This window comes from Passer montanus, unplaced genomic scaffold (assembly GCF_014805655.1).
Source record: "Passer montanus isolate IOZ18808 unplaced genomic scaffold, ASM1480565v1 scaffold32, whole genome shotgun sequence".
Classification (NCBI taxonomy): domain Eukaryota; kingdom Metazoa; phylum Chordata; class Aves; order Passeriformes; family Passeridae; genus Passer; species Passer montanus.
In genome coordinates this window covers 2,136,753-2,157,090 of record NW_024367930.1, presented here as the reverse complement: position 1 = coordinate 2,157,090, position 20,338 = coordinate 2,136,753, and the positions used below count along the sequence as shown (strand labels likewise).

Sequence of the window (20,338 nt, the reverse complement as noted above, 5' to 3'; positions counted from 1 at the left end):
GATCACATTTAAAAAGAATCTCTCATAAAATGACATCCAGACTTAGTTTCTTTGTTACTCTTGTATTAAATTTGCTGTGCTACTATATTTTCCTCACTGCCAGGATAGGAAATTCACTCTGTAATGTGATATCCAGTTGTAGTACTTTTGCTTCCCACATCACCATGATTTTTAAAGCTCTTGCCAACCAATCTTGGCCTCACAGGGAATCAGGAGACAACGAATATTTAATGTCCGGTGTGGTTTTATAGTACCAAGGTAAAAGATGTACTTCCACTGTAAAACAAAGGTACTTTAAAACCATGCAGACAAAAAGTTCTCTGAGGAAAGGAGATGTCTGGTTTGCACAGTGGTGGAAAGTAGCTTCTGGTTTCAGGTTCTCAGTGCATTTCAAATATGCAGAAAGCATGGTAACGAGTGGATTAGCTTTATGTGGGTCACTCGGGTGCCAGAGGAGAGGCTGCACTGTTGGTACCTGCTGCTAGCACAAAACGCAGCTCTCTAACAAACTTTGGAGCTAGAAGGTATTTTCATACAGGAAGGCTAAACATGCTTACCTTGCAGAAAGCTTGTTGGAGGGCAAGAAACACAAAAAAGGTCAGATAGGGAAGGGAAAAGAGGGAGAAAAACACATCAGGAGAAATCTTCATTCCTCAGATTTTACAAGCCCTCATGGATTTAGTGGCAGGGAAGCTGACATCATGTTAGAAATTCATGACTTTGATCACTGTCCCACTCATATGCTAGCATGGCAGGGCAGAATTGGCTCCTATGTAAGATTATGTTCTGTTGGCCTTTTAGGTGATGACAGCTACCTCCATTGATCATGATATGTGTATGTTAAAAGGAAAAAAATACATTTCTTGTTTGATTACTCTTTGTAAGCCAACAGCATCAAAGGAACAGGCTACCCTCAGTGCTCTCACAGCTGCTGCCTGTGTCTGTGCTGTACATATGCTAAATTAATTGGAAAAACAGGGACAAAAAGGCATTTAATTCGGGTCAGCCAGTTGGACTACAGCAAATGCACGGCAGGCTTAATCATTGTCTTTTGCCAAAGAGCAGGTTGGCAAGGGCAGGCACTCCAGCCCCTTGTGATGAAATTTGAACTTTTTCCAGTGCCTTTGGAGATGGAGTGCTGTGAGAGAAAAGTCTCCAAGCAGAGCCCAGACACTGTCATATCAACAGGGTGGGATGGTGGTGAGGGTTATGGCAGGTTATTTGTCTTTTGTCACCTTTAAGCCTTGGTTCATTGCACATAGCATGGGAGGACACCAAGCTTTCCCTTCACAAAAATGATGCACTTAATTAATGGAGTCTTGTTAAAAAGCATTGGTCACGGGCACCATACTAAAAACACATGTATGTAGCAATATTTCTTACTCTGCTGCTATGTTTTGTGCGGTTTTCATGGGGAGGGACAGCAACAAAAAAATGCTCCAAAGAACCCATCTGTCTTAATGGCTTGCAAAGTTTGGGCCTCGTGAAGCAATTTCTGTATAAACATAACAACTTGCACTTCAAGAAAGAGTAAGCTGGCATGGTTGCAGTGTGGCTCTCAAAGCTCCTTTTTCAATAGCCACGTGGTTTTGAAGACGTAAATGATTCTGAATCTCAGTGTGTATTTCATATTGCAGTATGAATTACTATGCAATACAGTGTGCATATTTTGCACTAATTGAAGTGATTTTCTTCTTAACTCCTTGGGGAAAAGGTATTGAGGTGTGTAAAGATTAAACCAAATAAAAAGGCATGTTAAAATTGGTCAGAGAAATGTTGCTAATAATGGGACAGAGAAGAATTAATTTCCCAACCTTTTTCTTTCCAGGCAGTTGACCTCAGTACATGTGCAGCCCAGTTGTTATTCTTCAAGAAACAAGTGTGTTACTTTTGTAGTATTTTTCTTTATTGTATAGATAACCTGGCTGGTTTTGTTTTTCTTCCTTTTGTTTCTTCCAGGCCTTCTGCCTTATCTAGTAGCCCAACATACTCAGAGCTTCCATTCCTTAGAATTTCACCGCACCGAAATCCTGCTGCAACATCAGAGTCTCCCTTCAGCACCCCTCACCCATACATTAACCCCTACATGGACTACATCAGGTCCCTGCACAGCAGCCCATCCCTCTCCATGATCTCGGCAGCCCGTGGACTCAGCCCAACAGACGGTGGGTTAAGACAGGCTTCCTGTTTTCTGTCATTGTAGCAACTTAAGTTATATTAATCTTGTCAACATTTTTCCCCCTTGTTCAAAGCAGCTTCACCAGGTTTGTCAGACATATTCATTATGTCATAAATGTTTCAATACTTCATCAGCCGATGATGGCTCATTTATACATCTCACAAATGTTGAAACTTCAGGGAGAAGGAAAAAAAAAAAAGCTGCCTCATTCAAAATTTATGCTGGAGGGGTGGTATATATCTTATGATATCTTTTGTTTGTGGGGCTGACATGGGGTGCAATTCTGATCTCCCAGAAAATCCATTGTATCTGCACTAAGTTGAGTCAGATTCTTTATGAGTGCACGTCAATGTATAACCATGGAGTTCTTCAGACACAAAAGGCTTGTTAATGAAAATAGTATTTTTCAATTATATAAAGCATGCACTGGCTAGTAACATTTAGTCAATAGTTCTGTTAAAGTTTGGTAGAATTATTTCAGTTTATCCTAGCAAACAATATGGCCAAATTAAATGATGCTTATGTAGAAGTGGCTGATGATCAAGATTGTCCCTTTTAATCTAAATGGTGGGCATTGAAATTCAGTGCTTTAGGTCTTGGTGTAGCCATGGCTTTTGCTTTCCAGGCTACTTGGGCTGAAGTGAACTCCTGTGATCACTATTGTCATTACTCTAGCACATGTCCTGTTCATTTCAGTGGGAATTTTGCCAAAGTGAGCCATCAACAGAGTTGCAAAAAAAAAAGGTGTTTTGTTAATAGTAGGTTTTCCAATTGTGGGTAAGCATACGCAGTTTGACATTTCAAAAATGTAGCATTTACTGAAGAAACTAAAATATAACATACTCAGGATCAACTATGTCGAGAAAGGTAATTAAACTGGTAGTTTAACTATGGGAAAGATCTTCCCAGTGAATTCAGAAACTTAGCAGAGTTAAACTGCCTTTAGCTGAATTTGAAAAATGAGCAGTGCACCCTATCCAAACGGATAACTAATTAATCCTCGTTTATAAGAATATATACCTTTACAGTTAATCCATTAGGTATGGGCACATATTCTTATGAGAATAAATTTTAATGACCTATTGTCAGTCAAGGTGTATGGCATGCACATAGGGCTTTCCTAGAAGCACTTTGAATGCTGCATGAATTCTTCATGTTTCTACCCTTTTTATTTTAGCAGAAGTATTTTTCTTTTAAAAATACTTTTAAGAAAAAAATTTTGAATGGTCAGAAAGACAAGTTTTGACTTTAGGAGCTTTGGAGCTTTAGATATAGGAAAAAAATGACAGCTATAATGTAATGGCATATATTGGAAAAACTCTTGTGGTGTACATCTGGGCTTTTTCACAGGAGCTAATGTGCAGCATACCTTGCTATCTTCAATACTCTTCAGGTCCTATTCTTGCAGAATTTCATTTATGCTTAAGGTATGTTCCAGTGGCACATGAAGGAAGGTGTGAAAGAAGCCACCTGTCACCACACATGACGTTTAAGCTGTACACAGTCTTGGTCTCAGGTGTACCACACTGGATTCACTTGCAAAGATGTAGGCACATAGTGTTCTCTGACCCAGCACCCAGCTGATGCTCCAGAAACATCCAGAGATTGGTTTCAGATTCTGACACCTAAATGTAGATGTGTACAGGATAGAAATGTGTGATCTTTTTGTGTTGTTCTGCCATTGTAGTCCAGTGAGTTGTAGGTAGTGAAGCCTCAAGGAACTATTCAGTTCCCCAACAAATGGACACTTGGCATGTTAGCAGAGCACTGTCATAATTATGATGGTTCTGAGGTTCATCTGTCTACAGTGCAGATGTTTGGTGTCAGTTCAGGTTTGTGAAATACCCTGCCTCAACTCCACCTGCCTCCTCAGAAAGACAGTTTTCTCCCTCCAGCCTATGTAGCTTGGATTCCCAGGCTTTCAGATGGCATGAGACACTCAGGTGTGGACAGTACAGCTGAGTACACTCTGTCTTAATGCTCATCCCCTGAGTTTTGATTGTGGCTGTATACACAGCCTTAATCTGTCATAAGTACATGCTAAATTGACTACCTTAAGCATCTCCCTTCTGGTTTTAAGCAAATACATGTTACTTCACACTTCCCGTAGGCTCACAGCTCATGTTTGATCAGTTGCCACAGCCCGGTGTTGGCAGCATCCAATGAAAATACAGTAACTTGATTGAGGCATTGAAGATATCTCAATCAAACAGCATGCTGTTGAAAAGCTGCAAGTTTTTCCCTGGAATCCATAGTCTGTTGTATGATCAATCAAGTATACAATAAAATGCCTTTTTTTGGATGTGGGTTCCTGGCATCATAGAATCTGAATCATGGCTTGAGCACTTCTAGAATGCAAATGAAACACTCCTGTGGTTTAAAGGGGTACATGCACCTAACCTAGTAATAACATAAAGGACACCATGGCTTAATTGATATAGCATTTGAACTATGAAAACTTGGAAGTTGTTACTGCTCTTCTGAAAGCCATAGTGAGATTTCTGTTGCTGCCTAATTGCTTTAGGATAGTTAGATGATTAGATCAGTGTACTATTGGGCTCAGTCTGTCAACTCACAGATCTGGGGATGGCCAGGAGCCAGAACAACACAAAAACTCTTGTCACTTCTCCTTAGCCAGCAGATTTGGTGGGTTAGGGGTGGCTGAGGACTTCTCTGAGGATTTGGAGCAGGGGTAAGGATGGAGTTGTTGGTGTGTGTAGAGAAAAGTGCTCAGATGGAGCTCAGCTGTGCCTGTAGTACAGAAGCAAATGCCTCTGCTTATAGAAAAACAGGAACAAAGCTGAAGCTCCCCAGGAATAAACAGGAAAAAAATTTAGGGCTGTGGGTCTTCTATTTACCCTTCATTTGCCCTTCATGCAATACCCCATTTAGTAGGCTAATTTTTTATGTTTGAGGGAGTAGTAAAGAATAATCTTTTCAGAGCACCAGAACTTTTCTTGGCATATGGAACATTTAGTAATTATGTGTTCACTATGTTTTTTGCAGCAGTTAATTTTAAAGTTTGCAGCCAATGTTACTGTTAGTTAACCCAGACACTTAGGTCAGAAAGCTCAGGAAGTATTTTCAGTCTGTCTGGAAACATACCATGGTTGCCTACTACTGTAAAACTTTAAAATCAGTGATTCAGTGTGAGTTACCCATCTTTTAAAATTTGGACTGATTAATTTCTTTACCATTTCACAGAAAGTGGAAAAATTGTATTTAATTGTGAAATCAATTTGTAGTTTGGAAAAAATACCAGCAACTTTTAATTTATCTCAGCTCATTTTTTATGCCATTCCTATTCCTGTTTGACATACATCTATTTTTAATCACCCTTTCTTATATGTTATATTTAACATTTTAAGATCAAACGCACATTCTTTCATTTTATTTGGTAGCAATAAAGGCAGACTAGACACTTCAGCAATCTGTTGCTGAATTAACTTTCCTCCAAATTCCAATGCCTTGTGTATGTTCAAAAGAACATTAAAAGTGTAAATCTTGATTCTTTGTTTCTAAGGTTTGCATTTAGGATCTGAAAAATAAATGAAAAATAAATTATCTTCAGCTCTGTGTAGGTAACAATAATCAGAGAATTTCAGCCCAGTATTTTGTTTTCATTCAAGATACAGCTGCTGAGATTAAAGAAAAAAATCTCGTTTAATCATATGAAAGAATATAAAAATAATCTGGTATACCAGTTTGGGGTGCAGCCCATTAACCTAAGGAACCCTAAGTGTTTCAGGCAAGCTTGCGTACCATCTTGTAGTGACCACAGTGTAAACTGTTTTGCAAGTGGGACAGGGAGAGACCAGAGAGAAGGGCTGTTCACCTCAAGTTTCATGGCAGGTCAGGGTCAGGATCAAGGAGAGAGAGCCCAGCTTATCTTATGAGTACGTCTTATACAAGCTCATGAAATGACCCTCTACCTTCAGTAGCATCTGAAGCCTGCTGAGAGGAGATGATCTTAAAGTGATGTCAATTTTTTTGTATTTGTCCAGGGTTTCCTATTATTGACAACCTACTTGAAAATTGTAGGGGAACAAGAAGCTCTCATGTTATTTTTACACGCGAGAAAAGCTAATACAAGTCATTGTCAGAGGACTGCATCACGATAACCTCACTGATGGGATGTAGAGTCTATTTAGTCTGGGGGTTTGACTCTGCAAGTAGGCTTGTATGTCAAGTATATTTTATACATGAACTTTGAAGGATGGGATGGTCATGTTTATTGACTTCAGTCTGTCCTCCTAAAAACCTGACCCTGTGTTGTTCATGGATACCTATTATTTGTCCTGGAATCATGCTTTATCCCTGTTTGCTCCTAAGTATAGACACAGAGGGAGATGGTGAGGGAGGATCTAGTCCCCTAAGTAGAGACTCCAGATACCTGAATGCTTATGGAAGTTCAGCCACACTGTTACCTTAGAGATGGATTCCTTTGAGCCAGGGATGGGGTAAATGTGAATAAAATGTTAGGAAGGTTTTCCTGACATTTATTTATGTCACTAAATAAATTATACTAGTTTCCATTGCTTTCAGCCTGTCACTTTCCAAGTCACTTAATAATAAATACAAAAATATGAGATCACCAAGCTCATTAATATTTTAGGTCTTGCTGGTTTTCTGAATGGTGTCTTTACAGTACCATTGGTTGAAATATATTGACCTGTGGTGGCATAGTGCAGACATTGCATTACATTAAAAAAATAAACAAGCTTCTTTTAATGGCCAGAGAAACAGCAGTGTGATAAAACTTTCCTTCTTGTTTATCTTATGTCATTAACAGTACTTTTATGTTGTTTTTTTTAGCTCCACATGCTGGAGTCAGTCCAGCTGAATATTATCATCAGATGGCTCTGTTGGCAGGCCAACGCAGCCCGTACGCAGACATCATTCCTTCAGCTGCCACTGCAGGAGCCGGGGCTCTTCATATGGAATATCTTCATGCCATGGATAGTGAGTGATATTTTCTGGAAATATAGACAGTCCTACAAAGGGAACCACATGGGTTGTTCGTAGTCTGACCCAAAAGGCCTCCGTGCTGATAGAGAAGTGGGAGTCGACGTAAGCCTTCTCACGAGGCTGGAGGGCCAGAGAATTGATTGCCAAATGCACAAGGGTTATGTCAAGCTTAAAAGTAAACTTTGAAAGAAAGTAGGGAGAGGAGCAGGGCTGCTCCTGAAAACAGGTTATAAATTTTATTTCTAGCAGGGCTTGAGTGCTTTTGAAAATGTCCTTTTCTATTTGCAATCAGTAACTCACTTTCATATTTAGGCTGCGTATTTCCCTGATGAGCTCTCTGTTAACAGAAAGTTTACATCTGTTTTTCTGTTAGGAGAGCTTGCCCTGCACCTTTCAGAGAGGGCTAGCTGCACTTAAAAGTTGTGTATCATAGACCAATAGACCAGCGACCACTTGTAAAGTGAAGCAGTTTGCTGAATTCTTAAGGATCCCAACTTAGTTTTCCATAACATTTCCATAATATGAAGAGCCTTCTTTATCTACTTAGTGTCTTTCAGTCCTCTAATCTGTCTCTGTTTCTCTGTTGAAGGAGGAAAAGAGAGGACCCCATTGCAAACTGCTTGCTACTGCTTCTTTTGATCAACCAGAAAGGATTATGCAGAACATTCCCCTCAAGCTTTCATGCTTTTCAGGATGTATTCTATTCCTTCTGATGAGGGCAATAAAAAATGGTGGCAAGAAAAGGTGGCGATGTTGACTTTTGCTTGGTAGTACAGAACAATACAATAGTGTTAGACAACCTTATTTTCCTGTAGAATTTTAAACTTCTTGTTTACATGCAATTTCTTCTTCCTGCTGTTGGCTGCATACCATAGTTTGTGATCTCAAGGAGTGTGGGTGTTGGGAGGTTTACCTCTGGAATACGGAGGAATATAGAAATATATATAGCTGCAGAACACATGCCTTAGAGTGTGTACTTGACTTAGAGTCAGTACGTGACTGACCAAAAATTTTTGTAAGAATCAGGCAAGACAGATAGTTGTGAAACTGTGCAGGAAATATCATTGTATTTCCTTGATAATGAAGGATTTTTAAAATTAATTTTCTGTTATCAGTCTCAAAATGCATAGAGAATTTACAATAACATACCTTGAGAACGCTGCAGAAACACAGTAAACTCACACAAGTAGTCTGGAGTTAAACCAGAAATTAAAGTGCAGACTTAGGTACTTGAAAGGTTAAGAATATGATACTTCCAGATTTGGAGATAGGGAGAGATGAGGCACACTGCTAAAGCACTGAATGCCTATTAATAATACCTTGCAGAATGGAAACGCTGGTACACGTGGTTTAGGTGATGTAAATTTGCTGCTGTGTTCTAGCTGCAAGGACAAATCCCCAGCTTGCATGAATGGGCAGGTCTTCCTTGAAAAGGATCATAAAATCCTAGAATAGTTTGGGTTGTCAGGGAACCTTAAAGGTCATCTACTCAAACTTCACTTGCAATAAACAGGGATATTTTAAATTTTCAAGGGGTTTGGTTCCTATTGTGAGAGAGTGTCTGAATGCACATAAGTAGCAGTACCAAACCACATTCTTGGATGCAGATTTGAGCTAAGAGGTTTATTCAGTCTTTAGGAAGGTAGATACCCATATATGTACCAGAAACTTGAGAAAACCAGAAGACTTTGCAGTACTCATACAAATAATGGCATTTGCAGAAGGATCTTCATGTGTTAGTAGAGATTGCATATGTTGTGATCTACATAGAATTCCATCTTTTGCATCCCAAGAATGTCATCACTTCTTACTTAACAGGAAATGTTTTGACCTTTGCCCATAATTTCTTCCCATTCATAAAAGGTACCTAAACACCATCTTTAATAAGGATATTTGTTCACCAGTTCTAGCTAGGATACATTTGAAATGCACACTTTAATTTGTTTTGTGTTTGTTTTTAAAAATTAAGATCACACATTTGAGATTAATTATACCAGCAACTTTCAATTAGGCGTTTTTTTCAGAGTTAGAGACAAAAACTGCACTATTATGCAAATAGGGTATTTTTAAACAGTAAATAGAGAATTAAAATAAGAGTGAATCTTAGTAAGGTCACTCAGCTCACCTTCTGTATTTGATGAGAATGTGTTTAGTCAGGCAATAGCTTCTTTTATCTAAATAGAGTATGAAGTTACCCTTTTACTTTGTAAAAACTAATTAAAACTATCTTAACTTGCATGGGTATACAGTAAATTAATTGTCATTAAGTAGGAATCTGAATGTCCTATCATTCATCATGCTAAAGAAAACCCCTTTCTTCTTTGTCAGATTTTTAGATTAGAAACGAGAACAAAACAATTAGCAGGAAGCTGATATTAAGGCTTTATGAAAATTCCCAATAAGAACGCCTGTGTATGCATTTAATAACAAAGTACAGCGTCAATGGGAAGCAATGCCATTTGTATGGATCTTTCTTCTTAAGGATTTGTATAGTAACCTTAAAAGTAGTCTTTTGCTTTTGCCCAGTCTTGTCAAAGGAAGCAGAACACATATGAGTAGTTTCCCTCATCTGCTATCAAATTCTGAGCAAGTTGACACAACTGGTGAAAGGCTGCTGCTCATTTATCCCACACAGCAACCAAATACATACAAGCAAGACATTGTTCTTCTTTTGCGAAGCAGGTCTGTCTCCTAATTTGTGCTTACACAGCATCTAGCACAAAAATTTGGAATCTCTACCCCTTCCTGTAGTGGAAATAATAATAACAACACCAGCATACACCGACTTCCAAAGTGTTTTACATACAGTATATGCGGTTTGGGGTTTTCTGTTTTGCTCTATGGTGCTGGAAAATTGATTTCAAATGGGAATTATAAGAGTAGGAGAATTGTTAATCAGAGGTTAAATTTTACCCAAGGAGCAGTAGTCTTGAAGCTCTGAACTTCACTGTCCATGAGCTGTCTAATACATTGCAGAAGAATAAAACAAAGATTATGCATGCTTAGTTCTAATTCTTCTGCCTGTCCTGAGTGGCATGAAAACTGAACCAACATTTTCTCTGCTGCTATAAAGCTTTTCTACCATTTTGGTGGCCAGAGACCCTGAGCAAGCCTTGTCATCTTCTTGCATGTTCTAAAAAAGCCAGATTTATCTGTTACCTTTAAGTATAGCACCAAAAAAGGGGCGGAGTAGATGTGGAAGTTATTGACATTATCACAGTAGCAACAACTGAAATTGTGCCTGTAAAGTTGTTGAATGCCAAAATTGTCTTTAAGCACTATAACAATTTAAAAAATCACTATTTTTGGGTTGATAGGTGCATTTTTCACTTGGGGAATATGGTCTACTCTCCTAAATGAGGTTCAGTGGAACACAAGCATGTTCCCTGAGGTTTCAAGATTCCAAACTATTAATATCCTCACTCACATTTACTTTTGTCTGTCCTCACTCAGAACAGGAGGTTTCTCTTTTTTAAAGGTATTTGATAATGACTTGCTCCTTTTGGCATTAGAGACTCTGACCCAGCTGACCTAAAGAGTTTGGGCAGCTGTGGTGCATTGACCTTGGCTGGATGCCCAAATGCCCACCAAACTGCTCTATGAGTCCCTCTTCTCAGCTAGACATGGGAGAGAAAAATAGACGGAAAACAACATGTTAGTTGAGATAAGGCTGTTTACTCAGGCAAAAGTGAAAGGTTGCATGTGCAGAAGCAAAGAGAAAACAGAAAATTTTATTCCCTACTTCCCACCAGCAAACAATGTCCATCCACTTCCTGGGAAGAAAGGCTCCAGCAGGTGGAGGGGTTGCTCTGGAAGGCACTGTAATTAATTAAAACATTGTAATTAATGAATGCTCCCTCACCTCCTCCTTTTCTTAGCCTTTATGTCTGAGCTGACATCATATGGGAGGGGACACAACTTTGGCCAGTTTTGGTCAACAGGCCTGGTTGTGTCCCCTCCCAGGATCCTGCCCACTTCCAGCCTACTAATGGGGGAGAATGCTGGCAGACAGTGCTATGCCAGCACTGCTCAGCAGCAGCCAAAACTTCTTTCCAGCTACCAGTGCAAAGCACGGCACTGTGAGGGCTGCAGTGGGAAAAAAATGAATGTCATCTCAGCCAGACCAAAACACCAGCCCGGAGAGTTAAGCCAGAGTGAGAAGCTTGGGACTGGGTTTGGTTTCTGTTTGTCAAAGCACAGTTAGAGAATGAGGGTGTAGTATCAAAGCCATTCCTTCTTCTCTCATCCTGATGACAGATTTATCATTTTGAAAACCAAGACAAAATTTATGATAAACTTTAATAAAGTGAAAACAAAGTTTTTACATGTCTGTAAACAGAAGGCAGAAGGAAAAGAAAGAAAGAAAAAAGGCTTGACTTTAAACCCACCCCCCTTAATGTCCCATGTTCACAGCCTTCAATAAAAACTAGTGCCTGAGACATGTTCAAAGAAGTTTGATTTAAAGGAAGGGAATATAAAAGGTTTGACGAAGTTTGATTTAAAGGGATGGAATAAATGATACATGTCTGAAGATTGCCTTATAAATGATTAAGCAATGCTAAAAACTTCAACTCAGAATCAAATTCATGGGCAAATTTGCTGGATGGCATATTCCATTTTTGAAATTTATGATGGAGATAGATATCTGTTATTTTAGAATTGATCTCCATCTCAGAGTAAGATCTTTTCTTCTGACACCTGCTGGATTTTTTGTTGGCACACTTGAGTCTTACTGTCTACTACTGACTTTTTATTTCTAAAATGTCTACTCCAAAAGGGTGACATTTTTAAGCAAATCTTCACTGTCAACTTCCATTTGCATGCTTTGCCAAAGCTGGTGTTTTTTTATCAGCACTTCCACAGAGGTAAATGGATTTTTTTAACGAATCAGTGCTCCTTCATTTTCTGATTTTAAAGCATTATTGAGTAGGGAAGGTAATACTTTGGTGGGAGAGCACTGTGAGCAGATGAACATCTCAAATTGCTAAATAAAAATTGAAGTGTTTGTTTTTAAAATAAAAGCTGAGCAAGGCTGGAAAGTCTGGTTTAGTATTCAGAGGCACTGACAAATTGTGACCTATTCCTTTTTATAGTAGCACACTAACAAATTCATGGTTAAGCAAATGTCCTATAATGAATGGCCAGCTCATGCTTAAGACGTTTTATGCATGTGAGACCGAATTAAACCAGGAAGATAGGGCAAAACAGTAATTCCATTCAATTGTATTTTCAGTTTTAGAAGTCGTGGCCCCCCTTGAATTGAATTCCTGTCTCCTGTGGTCAGATTCGGTAGAGCCCTTGCCTGGCTGAAGCAGAAAGGTTCCCTTTTTGCAGGATCCTACAAAATCTACCTTAGGAGATTTTGTCCCAGGTAGATAGAGGGGGATGCTGAATTCCTAGAGCTAGATAGGACCTGAAACAGGTGCTGCCTGGAGGAACAGAGGATGCCTGAGACTAATGTATGCATGGCTCGAGCCCTGGTGCTGCCCCTGACAGCTGTGAGGAGCGTCTTTCTCCATCTCTGGCTACAGATCTGGTGCATGCAGCATGGACACAGGGATGTCCTGGCAGTAGCTGGCAGGCAAGGCAAAGGTGTAGCAAGCAGTGGGCAGGCATGCAAGAACCATAGTATGACTTAGACAAGGGGTAAAGGAGACTGGTTCAGTCCAAAAAGGGTGAGGAGGAGGGAAGTCATAGCAGTTTTTGAGAATGTGCAGGGAGTATAATGTCTGTACTTAGCTATGCCCTTGTAAAACCATGATAAAGCACTTGAATTTTATCCTCATCTGGAGTAAATTACATTACATTACATAACTTCAGAGGCATTATTTTAATTCATTCCAGCTGAACAGTCAGCAGAGAAAAATAGTGGATTAAAGATGCAAGTGCAAATTACTACTATTTTTGTTTTATCATGATATGTATGTTGTATCTCCTTGTGAGATATATTGTAGTTTCTTATAGCAGCTGATCATTGTTGTTTCTTACTTTAGCACAAGTAAAAGATCTCTGCCTTTGAAAGACATGAAGCACAGCACTAATGAAATATCAGACACAGTACAATAGCAAGCTCCTAAAATGGAGATAAAATGGATTACAAAAAATAGCATGTGGTACGTTTTACAAATAAATAATTGGCTATACCTAAATTTTCAATGATGCATCAAGAGCTTGAATATTCATTGAGAGAATGGAACTGTACGGGCTAAGGATTTTTCTGGACACAGAGCAGGAAGGAACAAAACTCTGTATTACCCAGATGCCAAAGAGAATAAGGATTATAAATGGAGATCTGATCACACAGTCATAACAGCAGTAACATGGCAGCCCCAATACTGTATTAAAATCTTGGCTAGCATGCACTGAAAGAAGGGAAACCCACTCAGGTATGTAAGAAAACATACTAATAGATTCTAATCTAGCTCTGATCTTGAGATGGGTCTAATTAGAGTCATTTGGGCTCTTCTCCTGGTTATTTTTAGACATGTAAACTTAGATACCCTGCAAAAAAAGATCCTGGACACAAAGATATCAAGAAAGTCAGACCTATACTGGATGCTTGTGGCCAACTGAATTATTAGCAAGTTACAGAGAATGTCAGGAACTCTAGGAGAAGTAGCTGCAAAGTAGGCATCAAACCCAAGACCTGCATGACCCTGGCTGTCACGATCATTAGGATTCAGCCCTTTTCTACAGGTTAAAGCGATTAAAAAAGTAGAAGCAGCAGTACTGTTAAAGGAAATTGTTCAGTGTGCAGTGGGGAAGCTAATTCTCTCCTTGCTCTCAAACAAGATAGAAAATAATTAAATAAAGGAAATAAATTTAAGGTGATATATCTTCTGTCAGGACTGCAAAGAGTTGGGATGACATGGTAAAATAGATCAGAAGAGGTAGAGATTTTCAGATCAAGACATAAAATTTAGAAATGTAATGTGTATTTTTTTAAGTGGTATCTGTATGTTTGCCTTCATTTTGCTGCTTTGAAAAGTGTAATCTCCAGTTTTAAAGAAATTTAGCAGTTGTAGGCCCCTATACGCCCCAGCAAAAGAGTATTGTGGAATCTTGGATAAATTCAAATAAAGCCTACTGTTTCTCATTTTAATGCTCTGAATGTCAGTCTGAATTCTGCTGATAGAGCTGGCCCTTTCAGTGTTTGCTTTAGTCCTGATTTTTAGTTTTGCATCAAATACCCACCTGGTAGAATTACTGTCACCAAAGGGAAAGCTGCCTCTTCATTTCTACATAGTATTTGACATGTGTAGGTTTGGCTGTATGTATTAAAGTGTTGTGGGTTTGGGCTTGCTGGTATCCCAGATCTGAACCACTGTCTCATTGCTCATGGTTGAATTAATGATGTGAATGTCTAAGAAGCCATCAGATTCATAAATCACCAGAAATGAGAGGGATAACTCATAAAAGTCTTTTCCTTTTGTTTAGCCATTTATCATTTTGCTTGCACATTAATAAACAGAGCTCCCCTGAGGTAAGCCATAGGAAGAAAGATTTTTCTTCCTAATTTTACTCAATCGTGGCCAGTAGATCACAAATGAAGAGAGCAGGCTTGTCACAGTGTGCTGGTGTCTCCCTCTACCCATCACTGATAACAAATCCTGAAGTATCCTGGTGGATAATTATTTCTGTTTAATAACAGGTGCCAGGTTTCCGAGCCCGAGGTTGTCAGCTAGACCAAGCCGAAAGCGCACGTTGTCCATATCCCCCCTGTCTGACCACAGCTTTGACCTTCAGACCATGATACGGACGTCTCCAAATTCCTTGGTCACAATTCTCAATAATTCTCGTAGCAGTTCATCAGCCAGTGGTTCTTATGGCCACTTATCTGCAAGTGCAATAAGGTGAGAATTGTATTTGCTACCTGAATTGTATATTCTCATTTATGTATCATACACATACAAATGTGAACGTATACTCACATCTTTAAATACCTTGTGGGGTTTCTTTTTTGTGAATATGTGCATTTTGTAGTTTCTATAATGTATGTTCATTAGAGCTCAATTTAAAGTAAAAAATAATTTTTTTCTTGCTCAGAGAAGTAGCCACAAGGAACTTTTTGGCCTATTATTGTCCAGTGCAGGTAATATTTTATCTGACCAGCAAGAACAGTGTGTGTTTGTGTGTCCAGTAATCCATTTCCAGAGAAGAAACTCCAGGACAGGTTTGTGACTTAAGTCACTTGGGTTCTTCTGCCCATAGAAATGACGGACAGTGAAATGTTCCTACATTACAATCATCAGAAAGTAAAGAAGAGAAGTATGGTTCTGTTCAATCAAAATGTTTGGCTATAACTTTTGGGTATTTATTGTATTTGCAAGAACCCCCATGGCAGGGAGGAATGATGCATGTGACTCCATGTTCTCAGAAGGCTAATTTATTATTTTAAGATACTATATTATATTAAAGAATACTATACTAAACTACTAAAGAATACGGAATGGATACTTACAGAATGTTAAAAAGATAATAATGAAAACTCATGACTCTTTCCAGAGTCTCAACACAGCTTGGCACTGGTTAGCCAATGAGTGAAAATAACTCACACCAATGAAACAATCACCTGTTGGTAAACAATCTCCAAACACATTCCAGACAAGCAAAACACAGGAGAAGCAAATTAGATAAAAATTGTTTTCCTTTTCTCAGAGGCTTCTCCGCTTCCCAGGGGAAAAATCCTGGGCGAATGGATTTTTCTAGAGAATGTGAATGCCACGGGTATTCAATATTTTTTTCACGTTTCCATGTCTTGAAAGATTTTACATTCTCTGGCTAATTTTTTTTTTTTTTTTTTGGTACCGAGGAAGTACTGTCATCAGAAATGGTGTGATTTTCACTTGGCTACTTCACTTGTGTGTGCAAGAAAACAGTCAGGAATGGTTGTTCTGGAGGTAGAATAGCAGAGTAGCAAATGAAGAGATGGACAGAAGATGCAACTGCAGAACATTTTTGTATTTGTGGCATGGCTATATGTTAACTGAGAAAAGCTCCTTTGGTATTCTAAAAAAAATTCCCCCACCTCTCCAAAGTGTCAGAAGATTTTGGCCTTGCATTTATAACCTTCAAAGATTGCTTCTGGGCCCTGGCTTAACAGCAGCTTCCACCTTCAATTTGCAATGAAGCAAAGGAGCAAGTCCCTACAGCAATTTCTTGAGATGGGGCACCCATTTTAGGCAAGGCTCCAAAACACTACCAAGGTCATGGGTTTGACCCCCTGTATGGGCCATTCACTTAAAATGTCAGATTTGATGAGCCTTGTGGGTCCCATCCAACTCAGAATATTCTGTGAAATCTGTGAAATGCCTCTGTGGCAAAAATTACACATTTACAGCTTTGAAAACAGGCTATAGGGGTTTTCACTCCTGTAGAAGATGGGGCACACAACTGATTTGTTAGAAACCATGAGCCTGACGAACTCAGAGAGTGAGAGCACTGCAAATACTGGTATTAGTGTAAGTGCTGTGTTTTCCTTTTTAAGCACTTTTCATTGCTCTGATGTACTTGAGTAGCTGTGTGGTATTTCACAGGTACAGCTATTGCTCTCAGTGTAGTTTGGAAGTCAATGGAGCCATGGTCCCAGTTATGAAGCTCCTTAATGAGGAATGTGATTTATGTTAATGGCTGGCAGCAGTTGGACCACATATGTCAGATACATGTAACTGTGTGGATGTGTGCTATCTGCACTGTCATTAAGATGGGATGGCACTTAATTAAGATTAAATTAAATTAAGATTTAGTTTAGTAACTAAACTCCTTTCCCATAGCTTGTAGCTTTGGTAAAGCAAATAGTGCATGAAAGTTGGCATAGTCTCTACAGTGGAGTAAGTCCTCTCTCCTTTTAGTCTTCCAAAGCAAAGATGGAGTCAGATGAATAGTTTTGTTGAAAACAGTTGTGGAACTGGAGGGAGTTGTGGGCAAAGACCGAGTAAGGATGCTAGGGAGTCTTCAAAGTGAGTCTTGTGAACTGAAAAAAGGCAATGCTTGTATGACTTAACCTGTGGTTGACCAAAGCTTTCAGCCCTTCCTGGTCATACTTCCCAGGAATGCATAATAAAAAATTTTACATGATTTTGAATTAAGATTTCTTTTTTAATTTTGATAAGAGTATGTCCATTCAGCATGCAAAGTTGCAAATGTACACTTCCATTCTTGTCAGTTCAAAGGAAGGAAAGGGAGAGTTCTTCTTCCCGCTTTGCAACTCACCTCTGTTGGTGCCCTTTAACTTCTCCTGTGTGAACCTGTCTATATGAACCAAAATAAACAGTGATTTAAGGTATTAAACTCAAACCACATTTCATTGCCTTAATAAATTCCAAGACTAAACGTCAAAGGGCTGTCAGTAAAACCTAATTGAATATTCACTGTCTTGCAAATAATGCATTCAGCACAAGAACTGTTGTATTGAATAAAACCATAGGTTCATCCCATATAAAGTCCTGTCAGCAACTGTGATCAAAGACTAGAAAAAAAATTTCCTGGTTTAAAATACCAGTTTCTGTAAATTTTCAGGTTAATGACATTAGAGTTGCTGCAAGAAAATGGTACAATTCAGCAAGCCAATAGATGGAATTGCAAGACAGGAAGGCTTTCTACTTAAAATAGGATCAGTAGCATTAACTAAACATAACATAGTCCTTCTACTTCTTGGTGTTTTTTCCTATCTTTTTAATTTAGTCAAAATAATTTACACTTGGCATCATTTTTCATGGTAAATATCTATCTAATGCTGAATATTTCCAAAAAACACCAGCAAGTTTATTAATTTATCTAAATGAAGTTAGGGAAGAAGAGATTACAAGCTAGAAGAACTATTGCATTTTTACTGGGAAGCTGAACTTTGCCAGGAATGTTGCCTAGATGATGTAGATGAGATCTTTGCAGTTCTTGAGATATTGTCCCATTTAGCCAAGTGATAAGCCCTTAAGAGGTTTTCTATTAGCATGTATTAAATAAACTAAGCACTCAGCATGTTCCAGTCCAGGGCCCACAAATAGGAAGGAGGAACTTTCCCTGCAGCTGCAGCTCTGGTTCCTCCTTGGGAAGCCTGTGGAGGCTCAGCTGTCTGTCCAGCCATAACGGTTTTGTGAAACAGAAAGCAGTCTTTAGAGGAGACAGGAGTCAGCCCAGAAACTGTACAGCCTAAGCAAGTTGGCACAAAATGCCTTTCTATGACACAACATAGACTTGCAGCCGAAGAGAGAAAAGGCTGCAAAATAAAGCACGCAGAAGCCGGTCATTCAGAGAATGAAGGTACTGCCCCCTTGTGATTGTGCTCTGATACCACCTTTAACTTCAGGGTGGCACAGTGTTTATAGGGCCCCTGTCTTCTTCAATGCACAGCCTGAACAGCCTGAGCATCATCTGTGGATCAGTGAGAGCCACAGGACACTGCCTCACCTGTCCCAGATAGCCTAAAAGAGGAGGGAGCATCGTACCTGGTTGTTTGCTGCCTGGAGGGCAGATTGCTCTTGCAGCACAGTTCCAGACTGATGCTGAGCAAACTGAACTAGTCAGGGGTGATCACCAGGCTCAGTTTGTCTTCCGGAGTCCCAGCCTACCACTCTTAATTTTGCAGCGGAGTCAAATTGCTCACAGACATGACTTGAAGATACTGACAGCTGTTTTGAACATTTTATATACTGTGTCATGTTCACAAGCCCAGGTCTTCTTGCCTGAAACTGAGCAACCTCAATGACACTTTTTGCCTCCATCTTTCTTTGATTCATGTTCCTGTGCAAAATAAATCCTTCCCCTTCACCTCAGAGGGAGGTTGAAAGCAATGTTTTGTGAAGCAATTAGATTATACAGTGATGAGCACAGTGGAGAAGCTCAGGAGGGTGTCAGTAATTATTTATTCACTGATAGTTTAAATACAAGGGAAGGAAGGCCTATGTGCATTACTCTGGGCACAGAGAAGAAAAGTACCAGAGGGCCTCTTGCTGAAGGCTACTGTGTGTCTTGTGGACGGAGTTAAGAATCATGCAGAGGGGAAAAGGAGTATGCTATCACATATATAAAAGCTGATGCGTCAGCACATGAGGATTTGGGCAGGTTTACTTCTGGTATATTTAATTTTGTGGGTTCAATGCTCTTTCACACCCATTTTTGTGAAGGTACTACTTGTGCTTAGAAAGTCTCCAGGACCTCACTGGTCTTTGCATTGGCTAAAAAAAGAGGCTAAAAGATTACATCCTGTGCTTCACAGCTTTTCAACATTGGAGCCTCTATATGAGCACTGTGGGATGCTGAGGATGAAATCAGGTGAAAAGAGCCACATTTTGGTCTCTCTTTTTACAAAGCCAAGCACAGAAGGGCTCTGGTCTTTGACATGGGTACTACTGTAGATTGAATAATAAATACTAGTAGCTCAGTACAATCCAGAGAGAGCTTGGCATGGCGGGTGCTTTGCCATTGTCAGTTGGCAGGGTAGTGCTGTGTCCTGACTACTGGCTGAGTACTTGAAAAGGAGATGACACTCCTGCTGACAGCTAATAGTGGATCTCCTTTTGCACACCAGGTAGAGCTTCTACTTTGTGCATTTGAAAACACCTGGTTTAGGTCTCAGCTGGGAGAGATTATGCAGAAAGGAGATGTGTGAAGTAGCATCAAATGAGGATAATCCTTCATTTGACATTTACTCATTTGGTTACCTGCCTCAGTCCTGCAGTGCAGCACCCCTGCTATTAATCCTTTGTCAAGATGTACTTAATATTATATCTGCTACCTGTGACAATTATTAGACTTCGCACTTCAGTAGCACTTCTTTTTGAGAGACAGCATGGTTTAGAGTGAGTATAGAGGGGGTAATCACTTCCCATGATATTAAGAGTACTGATTCAAAACCTTTACAAAAGATTAACTGGTTTTTAATAAACACAGGAAGCTAGGACTTCATGTTCTATAAGATTTGAAATTTAGAACTTTTAGTCCCTTGGCAATGCTGTGATACCAAAATTACAAAGACCGTTTTCAGAAAGTGATCTGAATTCCCTGTCAGATCCAAGGTGTTTAAGGCAGTAATTCAACCTACTACAAGAGACTTTCTTTGGGTCTCGGCAGATATAACTGTGAATATAACTTAGCCATCTCATAACCTGTGAAAATTCAGTTTCGTGTGAACACAAGACCCCTTTGGGATCTCCTTGAAAGAAACTGAGAAGATACAGTAGCACTTTCTTTTTC

At 39.4% G+C, this 20,338-nt stretch overlaps 1 protein-coding gene across 2 annotated transcripts in view; it reads left to right on the top strand.

Moving 5' to 3' along the window:
* Nucleotides 1-20,338, top strand: part of GLI3 (GLI family zinc finger 3) — a 206,035-nt gene that overhangs the window by 132,667 nt on the left and 53,030 nt on the right. For both annotated transcript variants that reach the window (XM_039715203.1, XM_039715205.1), the window contains 3 exons: nt 1,960-2,165; nt 6,995-7,141; nt 14,799-15,000. In XM_039715203.1, coding sequence (XP_039571137.1) covers nt 1,960-2,165; nt 6,995-7,141; nt 14,799-15,000 — 555 coding nt within the window. The remainder of the gene's footprint in view (nt 1-1,959; nt 2,166-6,994; nt 7,142-14,798; nt 15,001-20,338) is intronic.